This window comes from Alexandromys fortis, unplaced genomic scaffold (genome assembly GCF_014885135.2).
Source record: "Alexandromys fortis isolate MF-2015 unplaced genomic scaffold, M_Fortis_MF-2015_v1.1 scaffold_34, whole genome shotgun sequence".
Lineage (NCBI taxonomy): Eukaryota > Metazoa > Chordata > Mammalia > Rodentia > Cricetidae > Alexandromys > Alexandromys fortis.
This window is the reverse complement of record NW_026067933.1, coordinates 8409361-8435963: the sequence shown is the minus strand read 5'-3', so window position 1 is coordinate 8435963 and position 26603 is coordinate 8409361. Positions and strand designations below refer to the sequence as shown.

The following is a 26603-nucleotide window of genomic DNA, read 5'->3' as shown; positions in this document are numbered from 1 at the left end:
TTAAATTCTTCTGAAACCGAGGCTACTCACTGTTCTCACATACCTGGTCCACAGAAAGTGTTCCAGTGACCACCGTGCAGTCATATCCCAGCTTTGTCCTCAAATGAGGCCAGCAACATGAAAAAGATATACAGGGAGTTAGGGAGTCTTTAAGAAATAAGATGAGTCTGCTTTGTCCGGACTGGATTAACTTGGTCAGATATCAGGTGACCCTTCTAGGGACATCTTGGAATTGAGTCTTTATTTTAGCATGAAGTTTCATGACTAGACACACATTGAGGAGTTTTGATATTAATATCTCTAATATTGCATGCACAGACTTAAGTGTTCTTTGGACAAGCTGAAGTATGCTGTGATGGTACCTTTCTACTTAGGTTCCTGCCCAGTCCTCAGTTTGTATGATAAGATCCGTCAGAGGGGGTTTTACCCTCCTATCTCCCCACCATATATAAAACATATCTCTACTGCAGCATAAGCACTAGGTACCAGGAAGGACGGTTGTCTGTTTGGGGATACAGCAGGTGTTTCAGGCTTAACTTCTTATTGATGATGTTATGCGGCTCCCTCTCCCCTCACATGTCATGAATGTATCTAGTCACGGTCTTAACGGGCATCTTCTCATATCTGCCACAGGAAAGCCCCTTTGAGTCATCAACAATTCTGAGAGCACACTTTTTTCACCCATGCCTTATATGTACTTCTGATCTGGTCTCTACTTATAATTCAGTTTCTGGGAGCTTATCTCAAGCCGCAGGTGCCCATCCATTGCTGGCTATAATAGACCTTCTATAAGAATAGAATCTTAAGCCAGACAGCGGTGGTGCACACCTATAATCCCAGCGCTCTGGAGGCAGATTTCTGAGTTCAAGGCCAGCCTGGTCTACAGTCTGAGTTCCAAGACAGCCAGGGTTAAGAATATAGTCTTGATTTGCACTTTTTTGTTTAGTTTAAATGTGGATTTTAAAGGGCTTATTTTTATCAATGTGTATTTAATGTCGTTTTTATGTCTAAATTTTCTTTGCCTTATAAATTTAGAGACATCCTATGAAAAGTTTAGAAACATTTAAAATACGAAATATTAAGTTTTCTTATTAAATATATTAATAAATTCAATAACAGACAATAAAGGGCTTGTTTATAATGACATCTAACTGTGAATTCTATTAGTTTGCCCATCCACAATAAGTTCAAATTCATTTGAAATATCTTTCTTGCCTTTTTTTAACCCATTCATTGGTGAATCTTTATAAACATCTCAATTTAGTATGGATTCATGTTGTCTTAGGCTAATGCATAGTCTCTTAGCTGTTATTGAGCAAAATATAATCATTGAGAAAACACCCCTATAATATGGAAACTTTGTAATGACCCAACTTTAGGAGGAAAAAAAAACCCTCTTCCTCCTGTTTGGAGATAAATAGCATTATAAATCCCTTAATCCACTTCAATCTCCACCAATCATACATAAGGAGTTCATTAACTTGCAAGTCCAGGAAAAAATGGTTTAGTGAGCTAACTGAGACAATTGCTGCAAATGCAAGTCAGTGGTGAGCAGGAGACCCATTTAAAAATCCCACAGTCAGCAGCAGTTTCATTCTGTGAGGATGCTATGGATTTCACTTGGAGACTTGTAATACTACATATTAGGGAAAAATTTTAATGCAAGTTGAGAGAGGAAAGTTTCTTTGTATAATTCCGTTAATGCCTTACACTCTTTAGAGTCCATTAGAAAGTTTCCCTGTATTGTGTAAACATCTGAAAAAGTTAACTTGTAGTAAATATTTCCCCAACATCTTGGTCATTTTTTTTAATTTTTTTAAATTAAAATTGTTTTCATACAATATATGTGATCATATTATTTCCCCTTTCCCAAATCATTCCAGATTTGGGAGAACCCCAGTTCCCTACCCACCCAACCTCATGTTCTCTGCCCCAGCTCTCTCTCACTCAAGATAAAAACAAGAAAAAGCAAGATATAAAAATAAAAAACAGTAAGATAAAATATACCAGAGCAAAACAAAATCACACATAAAAACAAGCAAACATAGAGTCTGTTTTGTACTTGCCAACTACTGCTGGGCATGAGGATCTGTCCTGAATGTCGGTGATGTGCTCAGTGGCATCTTGGTCATCTTCTTTTTTTAATATTTATTTATTTATTATGCATACAATATTCTGTCTGTGTGTATGTCTGCAAGCCAGAAGAGGGCACCAGACCTCATTACAGATGGTTGTGAGCCACCATGTGGTTGCTGGGAATTGAACTCAGAACCTTTGGAAGAGCAGGCAATGCTCTTAACCGCTGAGCCATCTGCCCAGCCCCCATCTTGGTCATCTTAATATTGAATATTGGGTCCACTGTGGGGGTAGCATGTGAGATCTGGTACCAGACAGTCCTGGGTGAAAGGCCTGGTGTACAGAGCCCGTGTGTGACTTCCACCTGCTGCTTAACTTCTTGCAATCTGGGTTCTATCCTCAACGTGTAGGTAGCACAGCCTTTTTCGCAGGTGTTCACAAAACGTGCAGTGATTCCGCCATCGACCTGGTGCAATGAGATGACTAGAAAATTAGCTCCTTGGGAATCAGTATAACCTAATGGAAGGAGCCCTAGGTCCAGGTTAGGGCCTGCAACCCACGGTTTCCTACCTGGTGTCCTTGAGAACTTTCTTTACGCTCTCTAGACGGTCTAGCCTCATGTGGAACCTATCATGTGGGCAGGCACAACAATACCCAACAGTCCTGGCTTGGTCCTGTGCTCACATTAAATGACAGCTTTTACTATAAAATGCTTGTATAAAGAGAGATGAATTCAAATGATCAGTTTCTTTTTAAACAGGGCATATTGCGGTTGTGTGTCTCATGAGAGGCTTCACTTCTCTCTATATGTTATGAGTGACCAAACTCCAGACAACTAATCACTATCTAGTGGGCTGACACTGATGGGGACAACCATGGAATCGAATTGCATGACCCTTATGAAAATCGTTCTCTGACTTAAATTTTAAACTGGCCTTGGTACAGTAAGATATCCTGCTTATATACTTAAAGTCAAATTCTGCCTTAAGAACTTTTCTGTTTGTGGGACCCCTGGCAGTGGAACCAGGATACTATCCCTGGTGCCTTTGCTGGCTTTTTGAAGCCTACACCATGTGGTGGGATGCCTTGCTCGGCCTTCATGCAGAGGGAAGGGCCATGGTCCTGCCTCAACTGAATGTACCAGGCCTTGTTGACTTCCCATGGGGGTGCCTTATCCTTTCTGAGAAGTGATGGGATGAGTTGGGGGGAAGTGGGGTGCAGCAGGAGGAGGGGAGAAAGGGAAAACTGTGGTTGGTATGTAAAATGAATTTTTAAAAGTAAATATATATATATATATATATACACTATATATAGTATTAGGCCATACAGCTCCAGAAAAAGTCGGCCACGTAGGTTGTTTTCATTGCGCTTCCTTGTTTCTCAAATATTGCACTTGTACTCCAATTCAAAGAGTAGCCAACTGCTTCCCAAAATAAAGGAAGCTGAAGGTAGTAATTTTCCATCTCCATTCTTGAGTGCCAGAGTTACAGGGTCACCACTCCAAGCAGTCAGAGGGAGAAAGGAAAGGGATCGCCACGGTTTTCAATAAGAAAGAATCGCGAAACAAGATGCAAACAAGGAGTTAGGCATGAGCAGAAGAGCAAACATTCGGGGATGTTTCTTATCACTATCGTAAAGATGATTGATGGGTAAAATTGAGTTACATTTAAGTTGTAATGGAAGGAAATAATTGCAGCATTCCATCAGGAAACCACAAGGTCCATTATTGATCTGTCCTCCTCAGGGCATGTCTTGTAATATTTAATAAAATAAACAGAGATTTATAACTCTCTATGGGCCGTGTATCTGTAATCTCCCACACTATTCAAATTGTGGCTGTGGAGTCAGCATCAGAACTAACATCCAAGTCATCCGATCGGTTTGCCATGGCTCATTTAGACAGTGTAGTGCTCTCACGAGAACGCATTTCATATTAGGAGTGAAACATGTAAAGCCACATTCCAAAGTTGTTTTCTTACATCCCGTGTCCAGGAATGAGGGAATGTTACCCTCTGTGCACTGTTACTGATGAGTCTTCATTTTTGATACTAAACATTGCTCCAAAGCAAATCTTTTAAGAAAGAAAACCCTTAAGGTACAAGGATTCGATGTATTTTACTTTAAAAAAATTAACTAAAACTGTACTAATTTTCACTTGCTTCTTTTCCATAGCTGTTGCGTCTATTCTCTTGCAGACTGGGCAAGTTGCTGCTTCCTGCCTTGTTTGAATTCTTTCTGCTGTCTATGGCATACAAAATGGCACGGTGCAATTTGTTTTTAAGCTAAGAGAAACTTAAAACGAATTTCTTTCCAAAATTTCATAATATTCTCTGAGTTCATTGGACACACCCCAGAGGTGTTTTTATAAAGTAACAAATGAGCCATTAGTGCCTCCTGCCTTTGCCTCATCCCTGCTAACCCCCTTAAACCGTCACATGTCTGTCCCTCAACTCATCCCCAAAAAGATTCTAAAATGTCACCGTATAACGCTTTCATAAACCAAAAGCAAAAGGACACAGTTCAAGTTGGAACTCTGGCGTGCAATGCAGGTAGCCTTTACCTGGGGAGGGTACTTACTCAGGATGTGAGTAACAGCATCTCCCATGTGTCAGGTAGCTGAGGTTAACCACGTCCCTGCATTTTAAGGGTGCTTCCTGTTCATACTCTCCTTTAAAGCAGGGTGTGACTGTGTTAAGTTGCTGATCCCTCCGTGGTGATTCATTTGAGGAAATTTCTGTATTACTTATTGGATAGTAAGTCCAACAGGAGAAGAAATGGATTTTAAAGGTGACTTTTGAAAATGGTAAAATTCTGAAGCTAAGGCACCGATATGTGATGATTCCAGTCCCACATTCCTTAGTAAGAGATTACTGGAAGCATGAAGAACCCCCTATGTTGATAAGGATAATAACCTATTGAGTAATAACATTGTTAAAACTTACTGTAGTATTTCAAATTTGGGGTGTTGCACCCTTTCTCTGGACTTTGGTCTTATCAATGGCCATCCCTCCCTGGTTCCTTATCTCTTCTTTCAAAGAAGAAAAACAAGGATCTGCCAGAATTTAGAGAGGACTTACCAGGAATTTCTGCTGGTACTTGTCTGTGCACTGGCACAAATACTGATAAAGTGGACACAGAATGACCAAGTGCCCATGTTTGTGCTGGAAGCCACCTCCCCAGGGCCCATGGAGGACTCAAAAGTATCAGAGAAAAGAAACAAAGGCTTGACTACTCTTGGAGTCAATAAAACTTTCTTCCCTTGACTTTTTTTTTTTTTTGTATAGATGCAGTAATTGATTCTAAGATCCTGGATACATTCCAGTCCGCTAATTATATATTTTTCCTCCAGCTAAAACGTTCCAGGAGGTCTCATTCGCTTATGACTCACTGGCTGAGCAGTATTGACTTCCTATTCTATGAGCCAGGCTCTACCTTGGGGAAGCAATTTCTGCGCTTACCTGGGACCTAGGCTAATGTAGTAGCAGATGAAGTGCGTGCACACAGCACTTCAGGAAGATTGGCCCATCTTGCAGAAAGAAAAGGAAAGGGGAAGGTCTAACTAGTGCATGCTAATATAGAATAAGAGTTTTAACCGTTCTCCACGTTCACAGGTGGGGAAAGATGGTTTACGGGTCATATAAGTATAGAATAAAAAGATACACTGTTGCACTTCACTTATCCTATTTGGACACATTGTCGAAACGTTCATCAGTCAGGGACCATTAAATGGCAGGTGACACTTCAGACTGCACTTTAGGTAAAAGGGGTGAATTAAGGTCATTTGGGGCTTGGAAAGCATTCTGTCCGAGCCGGCTTTATGGAAATCCAGTTTGTAGTGCTGTCAGGACAGAACACGGATGATTCACGGCGGCCTAGAATGTGGGTCTGCGTACCAGAAAAGTATACATCTGAAGGCTAAATTTCCTTTACATTCGAAATATCTGATTAGCACTTAGCCTCTCATGGGCAGCCTGCTCGCACTGAAGGGGAAGAGGCACTCAGGATTTGGGGACAAAGCGGGACTGAACTGGCCCTCCAGCTCTGAGTGAATCAATAGTGTTCAGCGCTAATGCACTAAACAGGTTACAAGCACTAATGCAGCAGGAGTCGATAGCAAAAAATGAATGTCTCTAAAAATTACCTTGACAACACAATGTGCAATATTTTCCATTTATTTTCAGCTAATTACATTGCAAGCTTGTTCTTTCGTCTTAATAGTTTAAGCTAAGTGCCAGAGTCTAACTGTTTCATTTAGGGCATAAGATGAGCAGATACTTGTGAACACTATTTTCAGCAAGAGTCGGAGGAAAAGGAGTTTTGTGTGGCCAGGATTCAGTAGGAAGCCCAATAGTTACTCACTGAGTGCTCACTCTTGATAGGAAGGCAACAGGAAGCTAACTGTACCTGACCCTCATGCAGCAATGGATTAGTGGAGATGACAGCAAATGTCCGAGTCGCTCTGTCGACAAGGCGTTCGGTAATTCATGAAATATGACATAATCTGTGAATATAAAAGAAAGGCAATATTTTTTACGGTTTAATTAAAAGGCTGCTCTAGAGTGATAAAGTGAACTTTTACACGAAGCTTTAGACTATGGATAAAGCATTATATCTTTAACATGTTTAGTTTTGGGCAAACATATGCCGAGTGTCTAATACGCTAATAATCATGACCCATTTCATAGCCTTGTGCCTGAACCATAAACTGTCGCATTTAATTTTAACTTTTTTAAGGGGGTTGGGGCCATGAAAGCACATTAATTTGTACTTCACAAAAATATTAGAAGGTGCAGTGTTCTGTTGAGAGTTTAACTTTTTAAAATACATCCTGTTATACAAAATTGTCGATGTGTTTTAATAAAGCTTAGCATGAAGTAAGTCATGTGTGCATGGCTGGGAGCTGCAGCTGTGATGTCGGCTGTGCTCGCCCCGAGAGAGCTGTGCCTCTCCTAGCCTAGCACCCCATCAGCTTCTTTGGAAGCAGATAGGTTTCTGTTGGGCTGGATTTCTTCTTCCTTGGTCCCCTGCCTCTCTTTGGTGCCAACACTCTGTATTCCTGGAGATATTTCTTCTGCGCATGAAAAGGGCTCTCCCGTTACTCATGAGTCCTGTGATGAAGAATCGTGCAACTCAGAGAACACGAAAATGAGTCCCTTTGAAACCCTCGGCGTTATGCACAGTAATGGAATCTGAGGCAATGTGGCGGTGAGGTGGCCCGAGTCACATTGTCCTTCTGAGTCGGCAGAGTGTACCCTTCATAACTATATCCCTTTTTTAGTGTTTCCTGCTCATGAGGATCATGTGGCTGAGAGGCCAAGTGGGAGCCAAGCTCTCCCAGACTCACGCTCGTCTCATGAGCACCTCCTGGATGTCCTCCCAGGACCCATGCCCAACTCATGAGCACCTCCTGGATGTCCTCCCAGGACCCATGCCCGTCTCATGAGCACCTCGTGGATGTCCTCCCAGGACCCATGGTCGTCTCATGAGCACCTCGTGGATGTCCTCCCAGGACCCATGCCCGTCTCATGAGCACCTCCTGGATGTCCTCCCAGGACCCATGCCCAACTCATGAGCACCTCCTGGATGTCCTTGTGTGCTTTCAGACCAGGATCTTCTTTGTGTTGTCGATTCCTCCATTTTTGCTGCACACACATCAGACCTTTCTCTTCCACATTAATCGATTGTCTTCGTCTGCTTGTGTGCATTTAATCATGGAGATACCTAAATGAGATAAGGTCTCGGAAGAGAGGCCTAACCATGCGTTACTACCGAGCATGTGCATCGTAGATCGTAGACGCCAAATAGCGTTGATTTGATCTGAGAAGTCTCCTGAAATGAATCTGTATATTTAAACAGTAAAGAAAGAACATAGGAGTCATAGGCGTATAAGATCTCGGGCAAATTTGCCCAAGTATTTTTATGAATAAATCACAAACAATGTTGTTTTTATCATCTACACAAGCCGCAAAGGTCTGAAGTGCAGGTGTAAAAATATATCTGAGGGATCCAAAGAAGCACTCATCTTTTTTTTCTGTGCTTTGTTTGTTCGCTTTTGTTCGGCCAACAAAGAACTGGTGTTTACCAAGGGAATAGGAGGCACTTAATCTTCCGCGCTTGGTCCTGTGCCTACAAGTCAGGGAGGTCACTGGCTTGTCCCTTCCTGCAGCTGGTAATTACAGGCAGAGGACTTCTGTTTTCCAGTAAAGGGACCAGAATCTTGAGTGTAACCGACTGTTTATAAGAGCAAGTGGATGTAAGAAATATACACACTTTGGAATAGGATAATAGGAAAGTGAAACTGTTTTCTTCATATTTTCAACAATACGAGACAGTCTAAGTGTCTAGAAATGTCCAAAAGTGCAATAAGAGAGGTGAACCTCGGGTCACATTAGGTAATCCCGGTACTCAGCAACTTGAATTACTATGGGGAGTTTGCCGTGGGATGGAATACAACTGATAATTTGCTAAGAAGAAACCAATTTCTGGCTCCACCATCATGGCAAACAAGAAGCAGTAGCTATATTAGTAAAAGTGATTGAGAAATAATTTTACTTTGACAAAAAGCAATTACATTGGATTTATCTGGAGACACTGTGGGGGGGAAAATTAGCTCTGTTACCCACTCTCGACTAAGCTCAGACTTTTTTAAGTGCAATTGCTATGAAAGTGGTTACTCCAAGGTAGAGTCAGGCATATAACATACAATCTCAACTCTATTATTGTCCCGGCGGTAGGGATATCCATTGGGATTAGAAAACATGATATCTAAGCGGTAGTTTAAAAGTAGGAGGTGAAATTTGTAATTGATGTTAAAGGTCGAAAGTTTAAGTTTTCAGTTGGCGACAGCTACACAAAGAACTTAAACATATTCCAGCCTTACAGGTGGTGTCGCACGAGACCATTTCCCCACCTACTGAAAAGAAAGTTCCTTGTTGAAAAAGGAAGAACCAACCTTCTAGTTTTCATAGGCTCTAGGGTAGCAATGGGGAAGGCCGTTGCTGTCAGGAGACAGGAGACTCAGGCAGGGAAAAGACAACAGTCGGACTGAGAGCTCAGAAGTCCACGGAGAGAAGCAGTGGGGACTACCGGGAAAGTGAATACCTACAGTTCCATAAACAAGTGTTGCTTTTAATTAAAACTTTCCCTGCATTTTTGGCCCCAAGAAGCCTCCGTTATAGCCCCCAGAACATGATTTAATGCTCTATTTATTAGAGGTTCAAGAACTAGTTTAAGAAACAGCCACATTTTCTGCGTTGTCTGGGAATATACACTGAGAAATCCTTTCCAGTTATTGGGTGGATAGTTACTTTAATCATGATTGCAGGGTGGCTGCTTTTACCTGCCTTGCTTTAGTGAGGCTTTGTCTCATACTCTGAGCTGCAGGCAAATCACAAAAGAAATCGAACGATTGTTTGCTTAATGTTCTGTTTCCTCCTAACCTTGTTCTTGTCTGTCAACCTCAGCCCAGTTCCCCAGTGGCTCAGGAAACCCTCCCCTGGGATTAAGTAATCGTTTACACAACCTCTCTCATTCATTAATCCATGTTGACATTCTCCCGCAGTCCAGCCTTGCTCAAGGATTCCTTAAGCGCCTTATCCAGCTGCTAGTGTGTATGTGCAAACAACACCTATTTAATCAAGAGATTCAATACGCCCAAGGAATCATTTGGCCTGCCTCAGCCTTCTTCATGAACAGTCTCTTATTTTCTCTCTTTCTATGCATTCATAAAGCAGAAATAGAAAACGTTATTGCTTCTATCAGATTTGTTGTTGTTGTTGTGTGTTAAAAAAAATGATGCCAATAAGATAAAAATTAGATCACCCTGGATCTGTCCTCATCTCTGCTGAATCTGTCTCCAGAGTGATGTGGTCATCTTTCTAGAAATCGGCCTGTTTTTAGAGCTGCAACCCTAGCAACAATCCGGGGAGTCCTCAGTGGCGCAGGGTAAAGTCCATGCTCATTGGGATGATGTTCAAGGAATCCCTTGCTTGGGTCCTGGTTTCCCTCACATGTAGTAATAAGCCAAGAACGAACTCTTGGTAGGAGATAGTAGACGCCCCCGGCTTTCACTGCCGGCCAGTTTCTGGCATTTCAATATCCCATCCCACCTATGCCAAGTTATCACGGAAACAGATTTGGCCATTGAGTACAACGAGGAGGAAAATTGCGTAAATGGCTCCGTGAGCTGGTACAAACTGGCTCAAGAATATTGCTGAACTCTGTCCTACACCCAGCCTATCAAAGCCCTAGCCCGTAGGGTCTGTCAGTCCCTGTATAACCCAGCCTTCTACCGCCTGCTCTGCGAGCAGTCTCCGTTTCCTTCAGCACTCGCTTGTTCAGATTCACACCGCTTCTCCATTTCTTTTTAACCCTCCTGTTCTCCAGCTTCCCTCCCGTTCCTTCTCCCCTCTGTAGTCTGAAATTTTCCGAGTGTCATGGCGGCATCCACTCCCCATTTCAAGCACATCTCTTACTACTTGTAGAGAGATACGTTTTCCACTCATATTGTTATCCCTTGATATGGAGTGGATTGTAGCTCCGTATATCTGGTCCTTGATAAAATCACTTGAACAAAACACATACTTATCAAACAAATGACTATAACACAGATCTGTGTTTCACATTGGCTATTAAAATGTTTATTAGTAAAAGCACCATTTCCCCCGTAAACTACCTTTCCTTCTTCCCTTCCGGTCTCAAAAACCTAATTTATAGAGTAGTGGTTTTTGCAGAGTTAACAGGGAGGAGAAGCTAAAAAGTTCTGTCTCTTCTAGCCTGTGTTCCCTCCTTACATTAATAAACACACGGGCACTGTGATCTCAATACACTTTGGGAAAATGATTGAATCAAAGGCAGGAAAAATGAAAGGAGATGAAGACAAAGATGAGGAAGGTGGCCAGGCAGAAGTTACTGAACTTGGTAGTTAACTGAAACCAGAAACAGAGTTAAAAGCAGTAGGAGGCTTCGGAGGGAGGACATGTCTTCCTTCGGACCTTCTGGAACATGCCCGGAACTGAGTGATACTGCTGGGGAGAGGAACGCTGGAGTCTAGTGGCTGTTGCTTGAGCAGTGATAGTCATAGTGGTACCCGCCCAGGTTTTCACTCCTAGATCCCAGTCACGGCTTCTCATTTAAAATGATGCATGGATAAATAAAAAAAGAAGAAATGTCTTCATCAGTCCCATCTCTTATGGCCACAGGATTCCCCTGACTTGGCACCCCTTGGCATGAAGTATATGCTAGGCAGAGAAACACTCTCCTGAACGAGATAGGCCAACTGAAATGAGAGATTTGGCTTTGGGCTCGGGACTTTGAGTACTTAGCCCACTCAGGAAGTCTCTGATAAGTAGTTCACATCTAAAACCAGATGAGAAAACATGAAATGTGTCTCACTCCTTAGTGCTAAGATAGAAAAGAGGGATAAGAGCTATTGGCAGGCGGATTAATGGCGGCCTAGAGCGTAGTCATGGGCTTCAGCAGTACACCAAGGCATGACTGTTTCACCTGTCTTTCAGCTCCTCTGGTCTTCTGCTAAGACAGTCATTAGTACTCCTTGCCGAAAGGGAACCTCCCCTTTGATTGGTTAATGTAATATAGCCGTTGGCTTTGTGACTTCTGGTCTTCTAATTTCTCTGTGAAATGAATGCATTACAGTTTGGTTTCTCTTAGCTAAATAGAGAAGGACAGAAAAAGCTCCTCACAGCATCCAAATCTGCCATCCTTGGAACGGGTTTATGAATCCCTGCCACTCCTTGCTGAGACTGAAGCTCACCATGAGGACTGCAAACCAAAACCACATGGGCCCAGCCTGTTTTATATCTGGTTCACCTTAGGAAATGATAAAGAAGCAAAAAAGTTTTAGCCTGTCCAATTCCAGAGACCATGTCATCATTGGAGAAACTTGAGTGTTCTAACCCCAAGAGTAAGTTTATATCTATGTATGAATGCAAGCATTTGTACACATGCAAATAAAAAAACATACACACATGTACATAAAATATAATCTATTCCAAGAATTTTCTCCTCCTGTAGTCCAACTTCTGTCCAGATCTCCTCGCCATCCATCTCTGCTACGGGGTTGCACAGCTGTGGAAGCCCGTGCGATCTCACTCGCTCTCCCCTCTTCTTACAGCCCTGGGCCCGGGGCTGTTTTCATCTGCGTGTCTGCTGAGTTCTTGGCTGTGCACGACGAGTTACCTGTTTTCAGGTGTCAGTCTCTTGTCTCCCAATGAGCATGGTACCTTCAGAAGATGGGTTGGGAAGACATTTTGGCTCATGTGTCAAGTTAAGAATGGACTTTTCCATTTTTAAAGAGTTATGTATGTACACGAAAAGTAAAATATGCCACAAGGATTCTATGACCTTCAAAGCCTAACGTATTTATTATGTTTCTTACAGATTCTTTGAAAACTTCATAAATACATGCAGCGCGTCCTCTCAAACCCAGCCCCTGCCCCCACAATCTAGGTCCCCCTCCCCCAGCTTATCTCCCCCTTCCAGCTTCATGTTCTTTTATTTTTATATCTAACCCATTGAGTCTAGTTAGGCTTTATATGGAATGGGTGTGGGTCATCCGTGAAGGCATGAACACAGTCTCCTTCTAGTCGCCTTCAAAATTAAAGGACTCAGCTAAGGGCAGGCTTTACGAGCCCCTTCCCTCTCCATACTGGAATTTGACGGGCTTAGTCTTGAGCAGGTAACCATCGTAAAGACGCAATACTTTCTTGATAAAACTATGCCTGGGGTGTGGCTTGGCAGGAGAATATGTGCTTGGCGTTTGTAGACCTTTGGGTTCAATATTCAGCAGCGGAGGTGGCAGGGGCTGGGAGAAATGCTTTATGGAATTTCAGCACTCAAGCAGAGAAAAGCTGCCCTCCCAAATGGGGAAGAAAAAATGATGGGTTTGAGTCAGGCCTATTCACATATAGCCTGCAGGCAGATGTGGAGCCATGCTGGCCCTGAGGGGCACAAATCCAGTAGCGTGTTGAATTAGGTCATCACCGCTCGGCAACGCTCGGTGAGTGAGACTTGGGCTGCGACGACATTGTCACCTGGTGACTCACCAGCGCTGAGCCAGCAGCAGGCCAACCAGAGGCCTGTTAGTGCTGTGTTGGTGGCTGGCCATGCTGGTGACCGGCCAGACTGAAAGGGTGTCCTTTGGCCAGCTTGCCTTCGACTCTGTGCCCGGCTTGGTTCTTGTGCTACACTCGCAGCTAGACTAGGCTTCAGGCGGACATGGTCGCAGGGCCGGTGAAGCCACAGTTTGGGATGTCTTCATCTAGGGAAGTCAGTGGAAGCAGAAGTAGTGGGAAAGCATCCTCCTTTCATGCTGTGCCCTGAGAACAGCAGACTTGAGTTCTCTTCTTAGCACAGGACAGGGTTCAGACAACACCAACTTCTGGCATTAGAGACTAGCCTGCTCTGCCCGGGAGCCATTCTTCTGCACTGTACGGGGACGCCCTGGCTTTAGTGTTGATCACTGAGAAGTTCGAGTGGCCAGGGAGTTAAACTTCATCTGCAAGAAGCATAGCCAGACACTGAAGGCCAGAGCCCTGTGCGTCTGCCTGCAGCAACCCTCTACATCCCTACAGGAGTGGCCTTCAGGGTAGAAAACTGAGCAGAGCTCCTGACGCTAGCACAGTTGAGTGTTTAGCCAACTGGTGGAAAAGTATAAGAAAGGACACTTTGCATTTTGAAAGTTGAGTCTCCCACAAAGCCATTACTAGAACTTATGCAAAATATGACTATGCATAACCTATATTAAAGTCTTCTGTTAACTAACTTGCCATGGTCAGGGTTGTAAGCACTGATATGAGTAAGCTGGAATGATTTTACAAGGCTACATTTAAAAATAAATATCTACATGACTGATTTTAAATTATCTATAGAGGAGCTAAATCTGTCCTATCAATCAATTAAAAGAATCACTATTTTAAATATATCACATCCTTAATTACACTGAATTAAAGATAATTGCATACTCGCTGCATATATCACAGTGTTAATTGGGGGAAACATTTTGAATCAAACCTATTGAGGTTTCTAGAACTTCAATTTTCTTTTTATAAAAAAGGGAAAAAAAACATATGCCTGAGTCAGGTAAAAAAAAAAAACTAGCAAGTACTCATGATAATAAACACACACACAAATAAAACAAAATACTGAATTAATTAATGTATAGTGCAGAGTAATTGCTACACCTAGAGTAATCTCTAGGATGAGATGTAAGACAGGGGCTAGGTAAGGGAGTTTACAAGTCTTGTGTGTGTGTGCATGTGCGCACATGCGCGTGTGTGTGTGTGTGTGTGGTACACAATCCTATGAATGTATATGCTGAGGTCAGACTGAGAGTTAGCTCTCTTTGCATGTTGTTTTGCAATAGGCAGAGCTTAAACCAAGGCTCATTATTGAGCTTCCATTGCTAAGGCTTATACAGCACGCACTTCTGCAGGCCTGCCCCAATCTCTGGGTTGCCCAAGGCTCTCAGCAGGAAGAGAGATAAGAAGAGACCTCTCTCCTGCAGTGAATGTTGGCATATCACTTCTTTCTGGAAACCAGTGTTCTTACTACCTTTAGCTTTCTGCTATGGGAAGAGATGAAAAAGAAGTAGACATGGATCCATGCATTCTGAAACTAGAATGTTCTTGCCCCTGTTTGTTTCTTAGCTCCAAATTGCACAATCTTTCGAGATCAAGGCGTCCTGCAGATCCTGTCCTAACATTGTGCAACGTCTCCACAGAGCACTTTTACTGGGGAGAGGTAGAGACATAACTCCATGTTTCTAATCCTTAAAGGCATGGGGTTCAGAGACTGGTTTCCCGAAGGAAGGGCCTTGACGTTCACAACATGGACCCTACTGCATTGTTGATGCGGATTTACACTCAACCTTTACATCTGTAGAAACAGGTATATAGGGACTGAAGTCCGGGTTGCAGCACCCTCGTTCCACTGAAGAAAAAGTCAGCAGGCTCTTGTAAGCCTGCAAACGTTCCAGGGAACTCCCAGAGATCACCTGTCCCAGTGCCCTGTTCGCCCCACCCGGCAAGGTGTACCTTAAAGCCAGCTGCTTCAGAGAAGGGCCTTATCTCTGGTGGTTTTGCAGACACAGATCCCAAGGCTTATCACCTAGGTAGGCCGCAGTGCGCGGGGGACAACAGATAATGAGAGCTCCTGGGTTGATGACAGAAAGCTAACAGTAGTTTATGATCCACGATGACTCCACACACTACGCATTGTGTTCGTATCCCAGACAACGCATTAAGTAACGCTGTGCCCTATGTCAAGTTTGAGATTTTCAAGTTTCCAGATGTAGAGGAGGGAGTAGAGCCTAGGAGAAAGAATAAGGCAGCCCCAGAAACCTGGCCCTGCAACAGTCCCTCTTCTAATAGACGGCCTAAGAGTTTAAACCGTTCACTGCCGCTTTAAGCAGCCTTTCTCGGCTATGGCTGTCTCTACAAATGTGATCATCGGTAGAACCTCAATTATCAATGAATCGATCTCTATGGAGTGGCTGGTACAGCCCAGTTACCTGCTACGCCTCAGAATAATCTATAGTACTCTAGCGAAGAAGAGCTTCTAATTAAATAGTGAGCAACGGCTCATTAATACATCAAAATAAGTGTCCGGATCAGAAGCATTCGCTTAATTATAAGATACAATAGATTTAGTATCTCTGAGACTCTCTCAGTTTGCTCATTGACTGCCATTTAAAATGGAGAAATTGTCGGCGCACAGAATAGAATATGTTAGGTGACCTTTAACCCATGTGATGGGTGGTCACTGTTAAAGAATGCAGTCATTATACAGAAATAAAACTGAATTTTTTGTTGCTCTTAAACAGTGAGTTGGAGGGCAGGGGGTGTGACTGGGCAGTAACTGCTTTCCTAATGTGTGCAAAGCCCTGGGTCAGTCACAAGCACCACAAAAAATGAGAAGCTTATGATTATTATAATAAATTGTAATAAAAATGATAGTAAGAAATTATAATAATAGGGGATTTATGGCTTTCAAATCCTTTTCTTAGACCTGTAGCTGAGTATAAAGATGTCTAAGATGTTCCATTTCTTTTCATCTAAAGTAGACTTCATTTTTCTTAGTATATCCTCACACCCCCTGCATCTTGCCCAGGTTTATCAGTTCCCAGTTGTCATCAGGACAATGAGGACTTAGTATTCCTTGCTCTTCATGAAATCCTCACTGCCCTATTCCTGCAAAAGATAGCTTAAAAAAATACTAGCTCAGTGCTCCACACTCACGCCCCTCCCCCTTGTTTCTTCAGTCATTCTGTTATTATTTATTAGCTCTCTGATTTCCATGATTCGGTCTACCACTCGTGATATAGTATTGAAGGAGCTGAGAACCAGCGCCCTGAAAAAGGAAACTATATAAGTCAGGGTCATTAATGGGACAGTGTCTGGAATACATGGACAGTTGAAAGTAGATCTGCATATTGAGACACAAAGAACACAGACCTGCAGAAGCTGGGTAGAAACCGCATGTTATGAATTAGCAGGCCATGTTAAAAAATGACATTCCTACGAGCAAGGATATGCATTAAGTGTTCCACATAGAAAGGAAAAGGGAAGAGGTGTTGAATCATTAAAAGACAAGAAATAAGGTCTATTGCAGTATTACCAGCTAACCTGACAGTGGCTAGGACAAAGAGCGTGGTGCTGGAGGCAGAAAGACCAGAACTAGGTCTCGGGATAGTCTGTTGACAAAAAACCAGCACCAACTAGAGTCAGTCGGGATCAGGGAAACCTGAAGTGAGGAAATGCCCCCATCAGAATTGGCCTGTAGGCAGTTCTGTGTGGCATTTTCTTGATTGTTGATTGATCTGGGAAGGCCCAGTCCACAATGGTGGAATCATCTGTACAGCTAGTCCTGGGAGGAATAAGCAAGCTACGGAATGTGACCCAGGAAGCAAGCCAGTAAGCAGCGTTTCTCTGTGGTTCCTGCCTCTGCTTGAGTTCCTGCCCTCAACGATGGACAGCGGTTTGGACATGTAAACCAAACAACCCATTCCACCCGGAGTCACCTCTGGTCGGTGTCTTATCACAGTGACAGAAAGCAGCTGGGACAGGTAGAAAATGAAACGGCTGGAAACGGAAGGTAGATTACCTGGGTAGGGCAGCTGGAAAGTGAAACTGGTGGGGACTGAAGTTGGTTTACGTGGGCGGGATGAAAAAAAGGAGGAATCTTGAAGACATTTAGATGTCTGCATTGAACATCTGAAGGGACGGAAGGGTCATTCTAGGAGGTGTGTAATAGCATAAGGTCAGGAAGTGGGAAGTATCTCTCAGACAAGTGGGTGGAGATACAAATGTTGAATCAATGAAACAGATATCACAGGAGACGCATAATTCCAGTATGATAAGTATGTGGTCCAGGCATGAGTCTAGAATACAGCCTTGGGTAGTGTGCCATGGATGTCAAGCGTGAATGGTCCTGCTCAGGAAAGACAAATGCTTAGATTTGACAGGCGAAAGAAAAACCAGGGGTCTGAATGCATGCATATGTAGTGCCAGGGATCATGGCATTGCTTGGCATTGCCCTGCATCAATGAACGGAATTTTTTGAACCCTTCCAGTTGAATTGGAACATCACCAGATTGGTACTTGTCTCTCAGGAAACTTCTCACTGAGATACTTGACATCCGCTCTTTTTCAGCCTTTCTCCCAGGGCTGGCAGGAGTTCCGCAGACTGGTTCTCTTCTCTGAGACTCAGTGAGCTAGTTAATTTTTGCGACAATTCTATGTGGTGGGGACATTTCTCTGTAGCAATCTCTACTTTACAGATAGAGTAAAACAGAGATTAACTCAATTTCTGAACTCAGGAAGATTGTAGGAATTGTATAAAATGCTTGCATTCAGGACCCTGATGGCTGCAGTTGTCTTAGGTGCAGTTGTCTCCCCATGAACATGGCCCCAAAACAAGAACATATACTTGAGTTTTAAGATATTTCATAGTATGACCATTAACAGTTAATATGTTATTAATGCTATTAATATTAATATACCTGAAATTCATTTCACTGGACTTGCTGCTAGGAAGTCCAGAAATGAAATATCTAATGTTTTGTTTTTCTTTCAACAGCATCTAGATTCTGCCTTCATGAGTGACCATTTGAACCACAGTGTAAAACTGAGGTAGCACTCTTTGCCTCCCATCTTTGAGAGTCTGTACACACAACAGTACCTAGTAAAGCTGAAGCTGCTTTGGTCACTACAGCATTCGTGCATGGTTAGGGCTGTTTATCGTTTGCCCAGCTCTCCTTGATATTCTCGGCAAGCTCTTTAATAAGGTTTCTCGCCAGTTTGTTTGCCCTAGATTCACCTTAACTTTATGGCCGTATTTTCTTCCAGACCCTGCTGAGGAATTCATCAGGCTGTGAGGTGCGCAGTGACGAGTATCGGACGGAGTTCACCACAGCTTTGCAGCGCGTCGATTTATTCATGGGCCAGTTCAAGCAGGTGCTCTTGACGTCTATATCCACCTTCATCAAAGGCGACCTCACCATTGCCAATCTCGGGACATCAGAAGGTCGCTTCATGCAGGTGGGTGCTTTCTTGGAGTTTCGTGTAATTTGTTTGTTTCTGTTTTCACTGTCAGGTATTGACAAACAGGCTAGACAGTGAAAGCCACAGTCGCAGTAGAGACGAACCCAAAAGGCTGACGCTGAAGCATGGCCTACTTTTCATGAAGCAGGTAGAATGTTTTGGTCAAGTTTTTGAACCTTTCAACTCAAATGTGGCTGCTTTAGTTTGCTTGTCTAAAACGGCCTTTTTTTTCCATTCATAACTTCTGTCACATGATTGGAAAGTAAAAATGAAACAATGAAGCCCTTCCAGGCAGGGTTTTCCTCTCTCAGGGGAAACTGTGGATCAAAGGAGCGCTATTGTGTGAGCCATGTGTGTCCCTGAGGAGAAACGTTCACACCCCGAGAGACACTGGCAGGACTCAGGAAGGGGTGTTATCATCAAAATCTCTCCTCGTTCTGCAAAATGGTGGAGCCCCACACAGAGAAGATCAGATACTTAATTTGTTTAAGCACAGTCTTTATTAAGAAATGCTTCTAATGGCCAGCAGCACTATTTCCATACGATAAAGGTTCACAATTTAGACTTGATGGAATTAGTGTTTCCTAGCTACAAGAATCACAGCACTTTGCAGAAATTAACAACCCCTCATGCTAGGCGTATTTTATCGCTTTAATAGTTATTGGTGCTTTCACCATGAGTTCGTGCGCAGATTCTCAATTAATGCAGAAGGACAATGACATCTGTGGAATTTCTGTGACTATTAAGAATGTCTTATAAGGCAAGATGCTTATTTTTAGTTGCCTGATGTAGTTAATATCCTGATCAGAGGATGGTTTCCAGTAAAATACTGAGTTGATGAGATTTTCCTCGGATATACCCATCTACACATCGTGGATTGATATTATTTTACAAAGCAAAGTTTTGAAAGTTCTCAGTGTCTTTAGAGTAATCTGGATGTTGGTCATGGCTACAATTTAAGAGGTGCAAATCATTTCTCTGATACTCTAGAGCATAGCGGGACGTTTTCAGAGCTGCAGTGTCACCGTGTTGACAAAGATGCTGTGATGAGTTTGTACATTGTGTCCCCTGCTGCTACTCCCTCACTGCTGACGGGGCCTCTCCTCACCTCTCCCCCTATCTAGTGTGCAATCTCCCTGATCCCCAGTCCTGGTCCCTTCATTCTGTTCTTGGCTGTGAAGGTGGGACACAAATTCCTTCCACGTACTTACACACTGTAACGTTCCTATATGGCTGTCACCTGTCATGTTTGAAATGGGATCACATTGCTTGTGTTTGAATGCATGCTTCATGCATACTGATAATTGCTATGATATTCCAAAGGATCTGGAGGAGAATTGGAAACTGAGGGGATTCCGGATGTGCTCGTGGCGATGGCCTGCTTCCCCCTCGTCTTCATTTCTGCTTTTCTTTTTTTCTAAGTTGACCATTATCTTACCAGCCCAGGTCCTCACTAATACTCTTTACAGTCACTTTAGATTTGAGAGATATTTTATATTTTTGTAATTACAACATTTCCCCCTTCCTTCCTTCCCTCCAAACCCTCCCATACACCCTCCTGCTCTGCTTCAAATTCATGAATCCTATTTTGTCAGTTGTTTCATGCAATTACATTGTATATACATACTTATTTACGTAGATACACATATGTGTGTATATATATGTGTATATATTCCTAAATATAACCTGTTTTGTCCATAAAGGAGTAGTTTCTTAAACATCAAAAGGGTCATAGTCTATTCTCACATGTTAAAATTATAATGAAACCCCACTTTTCAGTAAGTTTACTTTAATAAAAAAAAAGGTCATACCATCCAAGGAATATATCATGTATATATAAAATCACATACTCATTATAACTAAAATGCTGTAGGTGACACTTTATTCTTGTCCCTTACTGTGTATGGGAGTAAAAAGCTATCTTCTGTTATTAATGGCACAAAGAGAAAAAGGTAAAGTCACAAACATGTATTAAGAACCAATTAATTGCCAGGCAGTGGTGGCGCACGCCTTTAATCCCAGCACTCGGGAGGCAGAGGCAGGCGGATCTCTGTGAATTTGAGGCCAGCCTGATCTATAAGAGTTAGTGCCAGGACAGGCTCCAAAGCTACAGAGAAACCCTGTCTCGAAAAACAAAAACAAAAAGAACCAACTAATTCTTCTCTACTGGACAAAAGCATGAAGCAAAGGAAAGCTGGAACCTGCTTTTGAGGAAAGACAATTTTAATTGAAGAGATTAAATGCTTGCCTGGCAGCAATAGTGCGTACAGATAAGGGGCCTCTGGAACCACGGGGGATGTATTTCAGTGGTACTTATGTTCCATCGACTTTTATATAAATAAACCTAAAACATTTGACAGTTTACTGAATCAGGCAGCCAACCACACTGAGGTCCAGTTTGTTTACATCAGATACAGTGGAGGGAAGAGGGCAGGGGGGCAGGGAAGATAGGAGACCTTCAGCTGGCGTTGCCAGAGTGACTCCCTCCCAGGTTCTGTGAAGTGTTTTGACTGGACTAAAAGCCAGGCCAAGTTTCTGCAACTCATCGTTTTAATAAATACTATAGCGTTTCTGTTACAAAACAGAATCAACCTATTTTTTTTCCCACCCAAGGCAGCTGCCACACATGAAAAACACAGAGAAATGATTTTACTTCCTTCCTACCCTCGAGCCTAATGGCAGAGCCGCTGAGCAAATTTTTTTTATCCCAAGAGTTTGCAGCTGTTTCTGCCCTTCCTATTGTGTTGGTGTTGGGCTCGGGCTGGGAACCCACGCCACGGCCCCAGCTGTTGGGTGCAAAGTGAATCAGGTATTTCACAGTGGCTACTTGATTAGGAAGAATTATATTGTTTAGCTAACAATAGTCTGTGCGTGGCAGAGAGGACATTTTTGACGTGTCGCTAACTTTGAGACGAGTGTAACGTATCTCATGCAGGTGCGACTAAACCTAAATCTACTGTCGTGTACATGGATCTGAGTCGAGATCAGTGGAAGTATGGTAATAATAGAATTAAAAAAAAAAACGGTTCTGATTTGTGTGATCACTCTCTTGGGATGCTTTGAAGTAAAACACCAAGTAGCATTTGAGACAGCAGAAGTAAACAGTGAGGATGTGCACCCTTGCAGGGAAACCTAGCCCAGTGTGCAGGGCCATGTGGGAGAAGGCTGCATTCCCATGAAGATCACAGGACTAATCACAGGGATTGCCCGCGTCTCCCCTTCTGAGCTCCTCATCTAATCTACATCTAAACAATGCCTGCTTGATTTTTTTTTAACAGCACTTGTATAAGGCCTTTAATCTCTAAATGCAAAGCATTGCTATTAAAATATTTGTGCGTGACTGTCAGGCCAGGGAGGGTGAGTGAATCAGAGATGGGGGAGGGGCTGGAGGCCTTCCCAAGACTTGTTTCAAATTCAGCTCCACAAGCATTTCCTGGGCAGCCTCACTGTGTCTGCTAACAGTGCCCGCTGCCTGGGCACAACCACTGCTACCGTTAAGTTCTTTGGTAGCACCCTGGTCTTTCTTCAGCACCCTCCCCTTTCCTGTTATGTTACCTCCAGTGTTAGTAACACCCTCCACCTTCTTTCTCTTCTGGTCGTATCTGGACTAGTTGGGTCTAGCAAGGAACTTAAAAGAGGAAAGATGTCTTTTGGTCATGATCATTCTTTATGACCATTACTTAAAGGATTATGTCGGTAATCAGGGATGTTGAGAAAAATTGCTCCCTTGCCGTAAAATCAGTTCATCTGCCGACCTTCTGTCGTCAGATTGCTTGTGGCTTCTACGCCACCACTCTACTGTGCCACACCAGTGCTTCCCATTGGAAGGCAATGGCATGCATTGTGTTTAGAATTACTAGTGTTTTCTAATATACAGACACATACAGGTTCAGCAATGTGAGCATTAGATGGAGATGCCTCTGAATGAAGATTAAACTCACACATCGTTTCTCTATAGGGCTTGTTAGTTTACTCATCTCTTACAACATTTTCAGACAGAGGCATCACGAAAAACATCATTTAAAATGAAACGCACAGCCTTCACCTAGATATATCCCGAAAGAATATTATTAACGGTAGTTGGTTGCTTTCGAAGAAATTATGTGTTGTGAGTTCAGAAGTCTCTTTGTGCTAAGCAGGAACTTTGGGTAAATAAGAATTTCAAGGTCATGACCATAGCTAAAAATTAAGCTGGGTTCATGTACAATGTCTTAAAATCAATGCATACATGCTCTAGAAGGCTTTTATTTGGTTCAGTATCACATGTATGGAAATTTGAAGCAGCATAAATGTTTGAACCCTGGGAAAATATGAAACTTTTGTTTGTTTGGGTTGTAGATGACAAAGAGAAACTAAAATTTATTTCATGGATGAAATTCTGTAGGGGGTAAAAAAAAGAGAGATGCGTAAAATATAAAGCATGTGTAGCATTAGTTTATGAACGGTTATTGCTTTTAACTAGCATAGCAGATAAACTCGGTGCACTGACGGGTTGTCCTGTAGTCAATGTATCTGCAATACTAACCCGGAAGTTGCTTTAGTGACTTGTCTCGTCGCTGTAACAAAATGCTGACAGAAGCAATGTGAAGGGGAAGGGTTTCTTTGCTCCTGAGGACACAGTTCGCCACAGTGAGGCAGGCATGACAGCAGCAGACGCTCCCTGTTCTTCATGGAACCCACCCTCACCCATGCTGATCTAACCCCACTGCCCTTCCACCTCCTCTGCCCCACACCCTTCCGCAGGTGCCTGGGGAGTGTGCTGCCTCGGCCACCCTGCTTCTCCAGGGAGCATCTGTCCGGCCGCTTACCAGTCTCTCTAGGACCCTGCACCATAGAGGCTCACTCTGACTGTGAAGTCTCTCTAGGACCCTGCACCATAGAGGCTCACTCTGACTGTGAAGTCTCTCCAGGACCCTGCACCATAGAGGCTCACTCTGACTGTGAAGAAACCTGGGTGCTGAGCAGGGATGGCAAAAACTTTCCTCTGGGGAAAAAAAAGCACTTGGTGATAAACATAGAAACAGAAACCCAAACTACAATAAAAAAAAGTACCACTACACACCCACTAAAATGGCCATAATTAAGAAAACGGAAAATAGGGCCAGATATGGGGGCACATACCTTTAAGTCCAGAACACCAGCTTTTGGGAGGCAGAGGCCGGTAGTTCTCTGTGAATTTAAGGCCAGGCTGATCTACATAGTGAGGGCCAGGACAGCCATGGCTTTGTAGAGAGACCCTGCCTCATAAAAGTGTAGAAGAAAAGAGAAAAGCAAATGCACATGGTAGCACTAACTTGTGGGAACGTGGAGTAGTACAGACACTATGGGAAGAAGCTTAGCAGTTCTTCTGAAATGTTCAAAATAGGGCTACCAGAAGGTTTTACAAATCCTTATCCTAGAGCTGGGCTGTGGTGGCGCACGCCTTTAATCCCAGTACTCGGCAGGCAGAGGCAGGCAGATCTCAGGGAGTTCGAGGCCAGCCTGGTCTACAAGAGCTAGTTCCAGGACAGGAACCAAAAAGCTACGGAGAAACCCTGTCTCGAAAAAATTTTTAAAAAATAAAATAAAAGTAAAAAAATTTAAAAACTCCTTATCCTAGATGCAGCACACAGGAGAAATGAAAGTATATGTTCACACAGGAAGCTCACATCTATCCCTAGTAGCGTTATTCAGAGGCAAAGTGTAGGAGCCACCCAAATGCTCATCGAGTGATACATAGAATGTGGTCTAAGTAAAGAGTAGAATACTGTTTGACAATAGAAGGAGCATTGATGAACATATACAACCTTAAAAACATATACTAAGTGGAAAATGCCAACACAAAGGCCAGATAATGTCAGATTCCATTTATATGTATTGTCTAGAATAGGAAAAATTAGAAAGAGTAGAATAGTAGTTATCAGAGGCTGGGGAGGTTGGACAATGATTGTTAAGGGATATTGGTGCTTTTGGAGCTACTGAAAGTATTTCAAAGTTGACTGCAGTAATGATTGCAAATATTTGGATAGGCTCTAAAAGTTATACCTTTCTAAGGCAGGCTGGAAGCTTCAGGGATGGAAGGAAGAGGGATGAATTCTCACTGGAGAAACGGCCACGGTGGGATGCAGTGCGCTCCCCCATACATCTGTGGCGGATCACATGAGGAAAAGTGTCAGACAGAGGAGTTGGAGTGGTTAGATCAGAACAGCCCGGGTGAGGGTGGGTTCCTTGAAGGACCTGGAAGGCCCCTGTGTGTCTTCAGAGGACAGCCAAAGAAGACATTTGATCAGGGTTGCTGGGCATTGAGAGCATGTCCTACCCTTTCGTATTCTTGGAGAGACTTGAGTGACCACTGAAATTCCTACTGATCCTAAAACCACCACACTCCCACGCTCCCTCTTCTTCCTCCTCTTTTCCCTCCTCCTCCTCATCTTCCCCTTCTCACAAGAAACTTTTGAATTGTCTACTTTAAAAAAGAACAGCAGAAACGTTTGAGGAAGTAAATAGCCACATAGATGGATTTTATGTCAAATTGTGTTCATCTGTTTTTGAACAAAATTAAATTGTAAAGTTGTCTAATTGAAAATAAATCTATGTGAATGTTAGGGAAATTCAGTTTTTATGAATTATACTATCTCACATAAAATTATTTTGTTCACATTTATAAATTTTCAGGGTGAAACAATACTGTTTTATTTATTTGTTCATGTAGTATTTTCTCACATCCTCCCTCAGATTTTTTTTTTGAGAAAGTTTATGTGGTCTAATAACTGCAATGAGCAAGTAAATTTGAATTCTTCCCTCGCCCCTCCTCTCAAACAATGCATTAGAGCTATATTTTCAGGATCATTAAAGAAAAAGGTTTTGTGGTCTAAATGCTAAGCATTAGTCATGGACACAGTAGAAATTCAAAAGATAATTGCCAGTCTTCTATTTCATACTAATTGTTCTCAGATTGCCAAGTGATTTATCATAAGAATTAAACTTACATGCCAAATTCTGATCTGTCCCTAGAAATATCTCCATGACAACAAAAAGCAACTCCTAATTCTTGCAAGCATTGCTCCAGGGGTGTTTTGAGGATTTTAGTGGTTACTCAATTATTTAGGATTCTGGCAATGAGAGGGAGGGAGGGATTAATGATAGAAAAAGCATTCTTGGCATTTCCATACAGTGGGTGTTCCTGCAGAGAAAAGGCTAATGAGGAACTGGAAAGGTATTTGCATGTGTGATAAGGTCTCTGCTCATCACTGCAGAGGCAAAGATTCACCCCTTCTTCTCGAGGCCTTCCCGCCTTCTCCTGCTGCCCAATCTCTGTAGCAGACAGCACCCATGCTAGTCCATGAACTTGGCTGGCTAGGCTTGTTCGGTGTCATGTGAGCTATCAGTGCTACTCAAAACAGAGAGACCTTCTTAGGCACGCTTGACTCGTGCAGCCAAGGTTCCTGAAACAAGGAACAACGAGCAAGCACGCACTGCAAAGACTGTTCTAGCTTCAACTCCCCAGTGTTCTTTGGGAGTTCTCACTCAAAGCTTCAGATTGGTCCTTACTCCTGGACTCCTAGAACCAAACAGTTGGGTGTTTAAGGAGGGCTCAAGCACACGGATTCTGGCATTAGGTAAAGCCTCTGGGAAACCTGACTCTTGCACGTTCTAGGTAAATTCTCCCTTGGATTTTGTTGAAAGCACAAAAACAGTATCTTATCCAGAATAATTGTGAAAAGCCACTCTGGTGTCTTAAGAAGCACTTAGCATCGTGCCTGACGTGGTTACCGACGATGACAGCGCCATGTGTACGGTGTCTCCAGCTGAAAAATCAGAGAGAGAAGGCAACAACAAATCCATCAACCCAAGCCCAGGGATGCAGAGAGCAGAGCATCTCTATGAAAAGCAAGGGAAGTTGCATATAATCAGATATGTGATAAAGTCGAGATAACCATCTAGGAATTAAGAAGGGATTGCTTATTATAGACACAAGAAATTCTAAAC

The 26603-nt window shown here is 42.9% G+C and overlaps 1 protein-coding gene across 4 annotated transcripts in view; it reads left to right on the top strand.

The window, feature by feature from the left end:
* Met (MET proto-oncogene, receptor tyrosine kinase) overlaps nucleotides 1-26603 on the top strand; it is a 110516-nt gene that overhangs the window by 31620 nt on the left and 52293 nt on the right. For all 4 annotated transcript variants that reach the window (XM_050145881.1, XM_050145879.1, XM_050145880.1 and 1 more), the window contains one exon: nucleotides 18441-18632. In XM_050145881.1, coding sequence (XP_050001838.1) covers nucleotides 18441-18632 — 192 coding nt within the window. The remainder of the gene's footprint in view (nucleotides 1-18440; nucleotides 18633-26603) is intronic.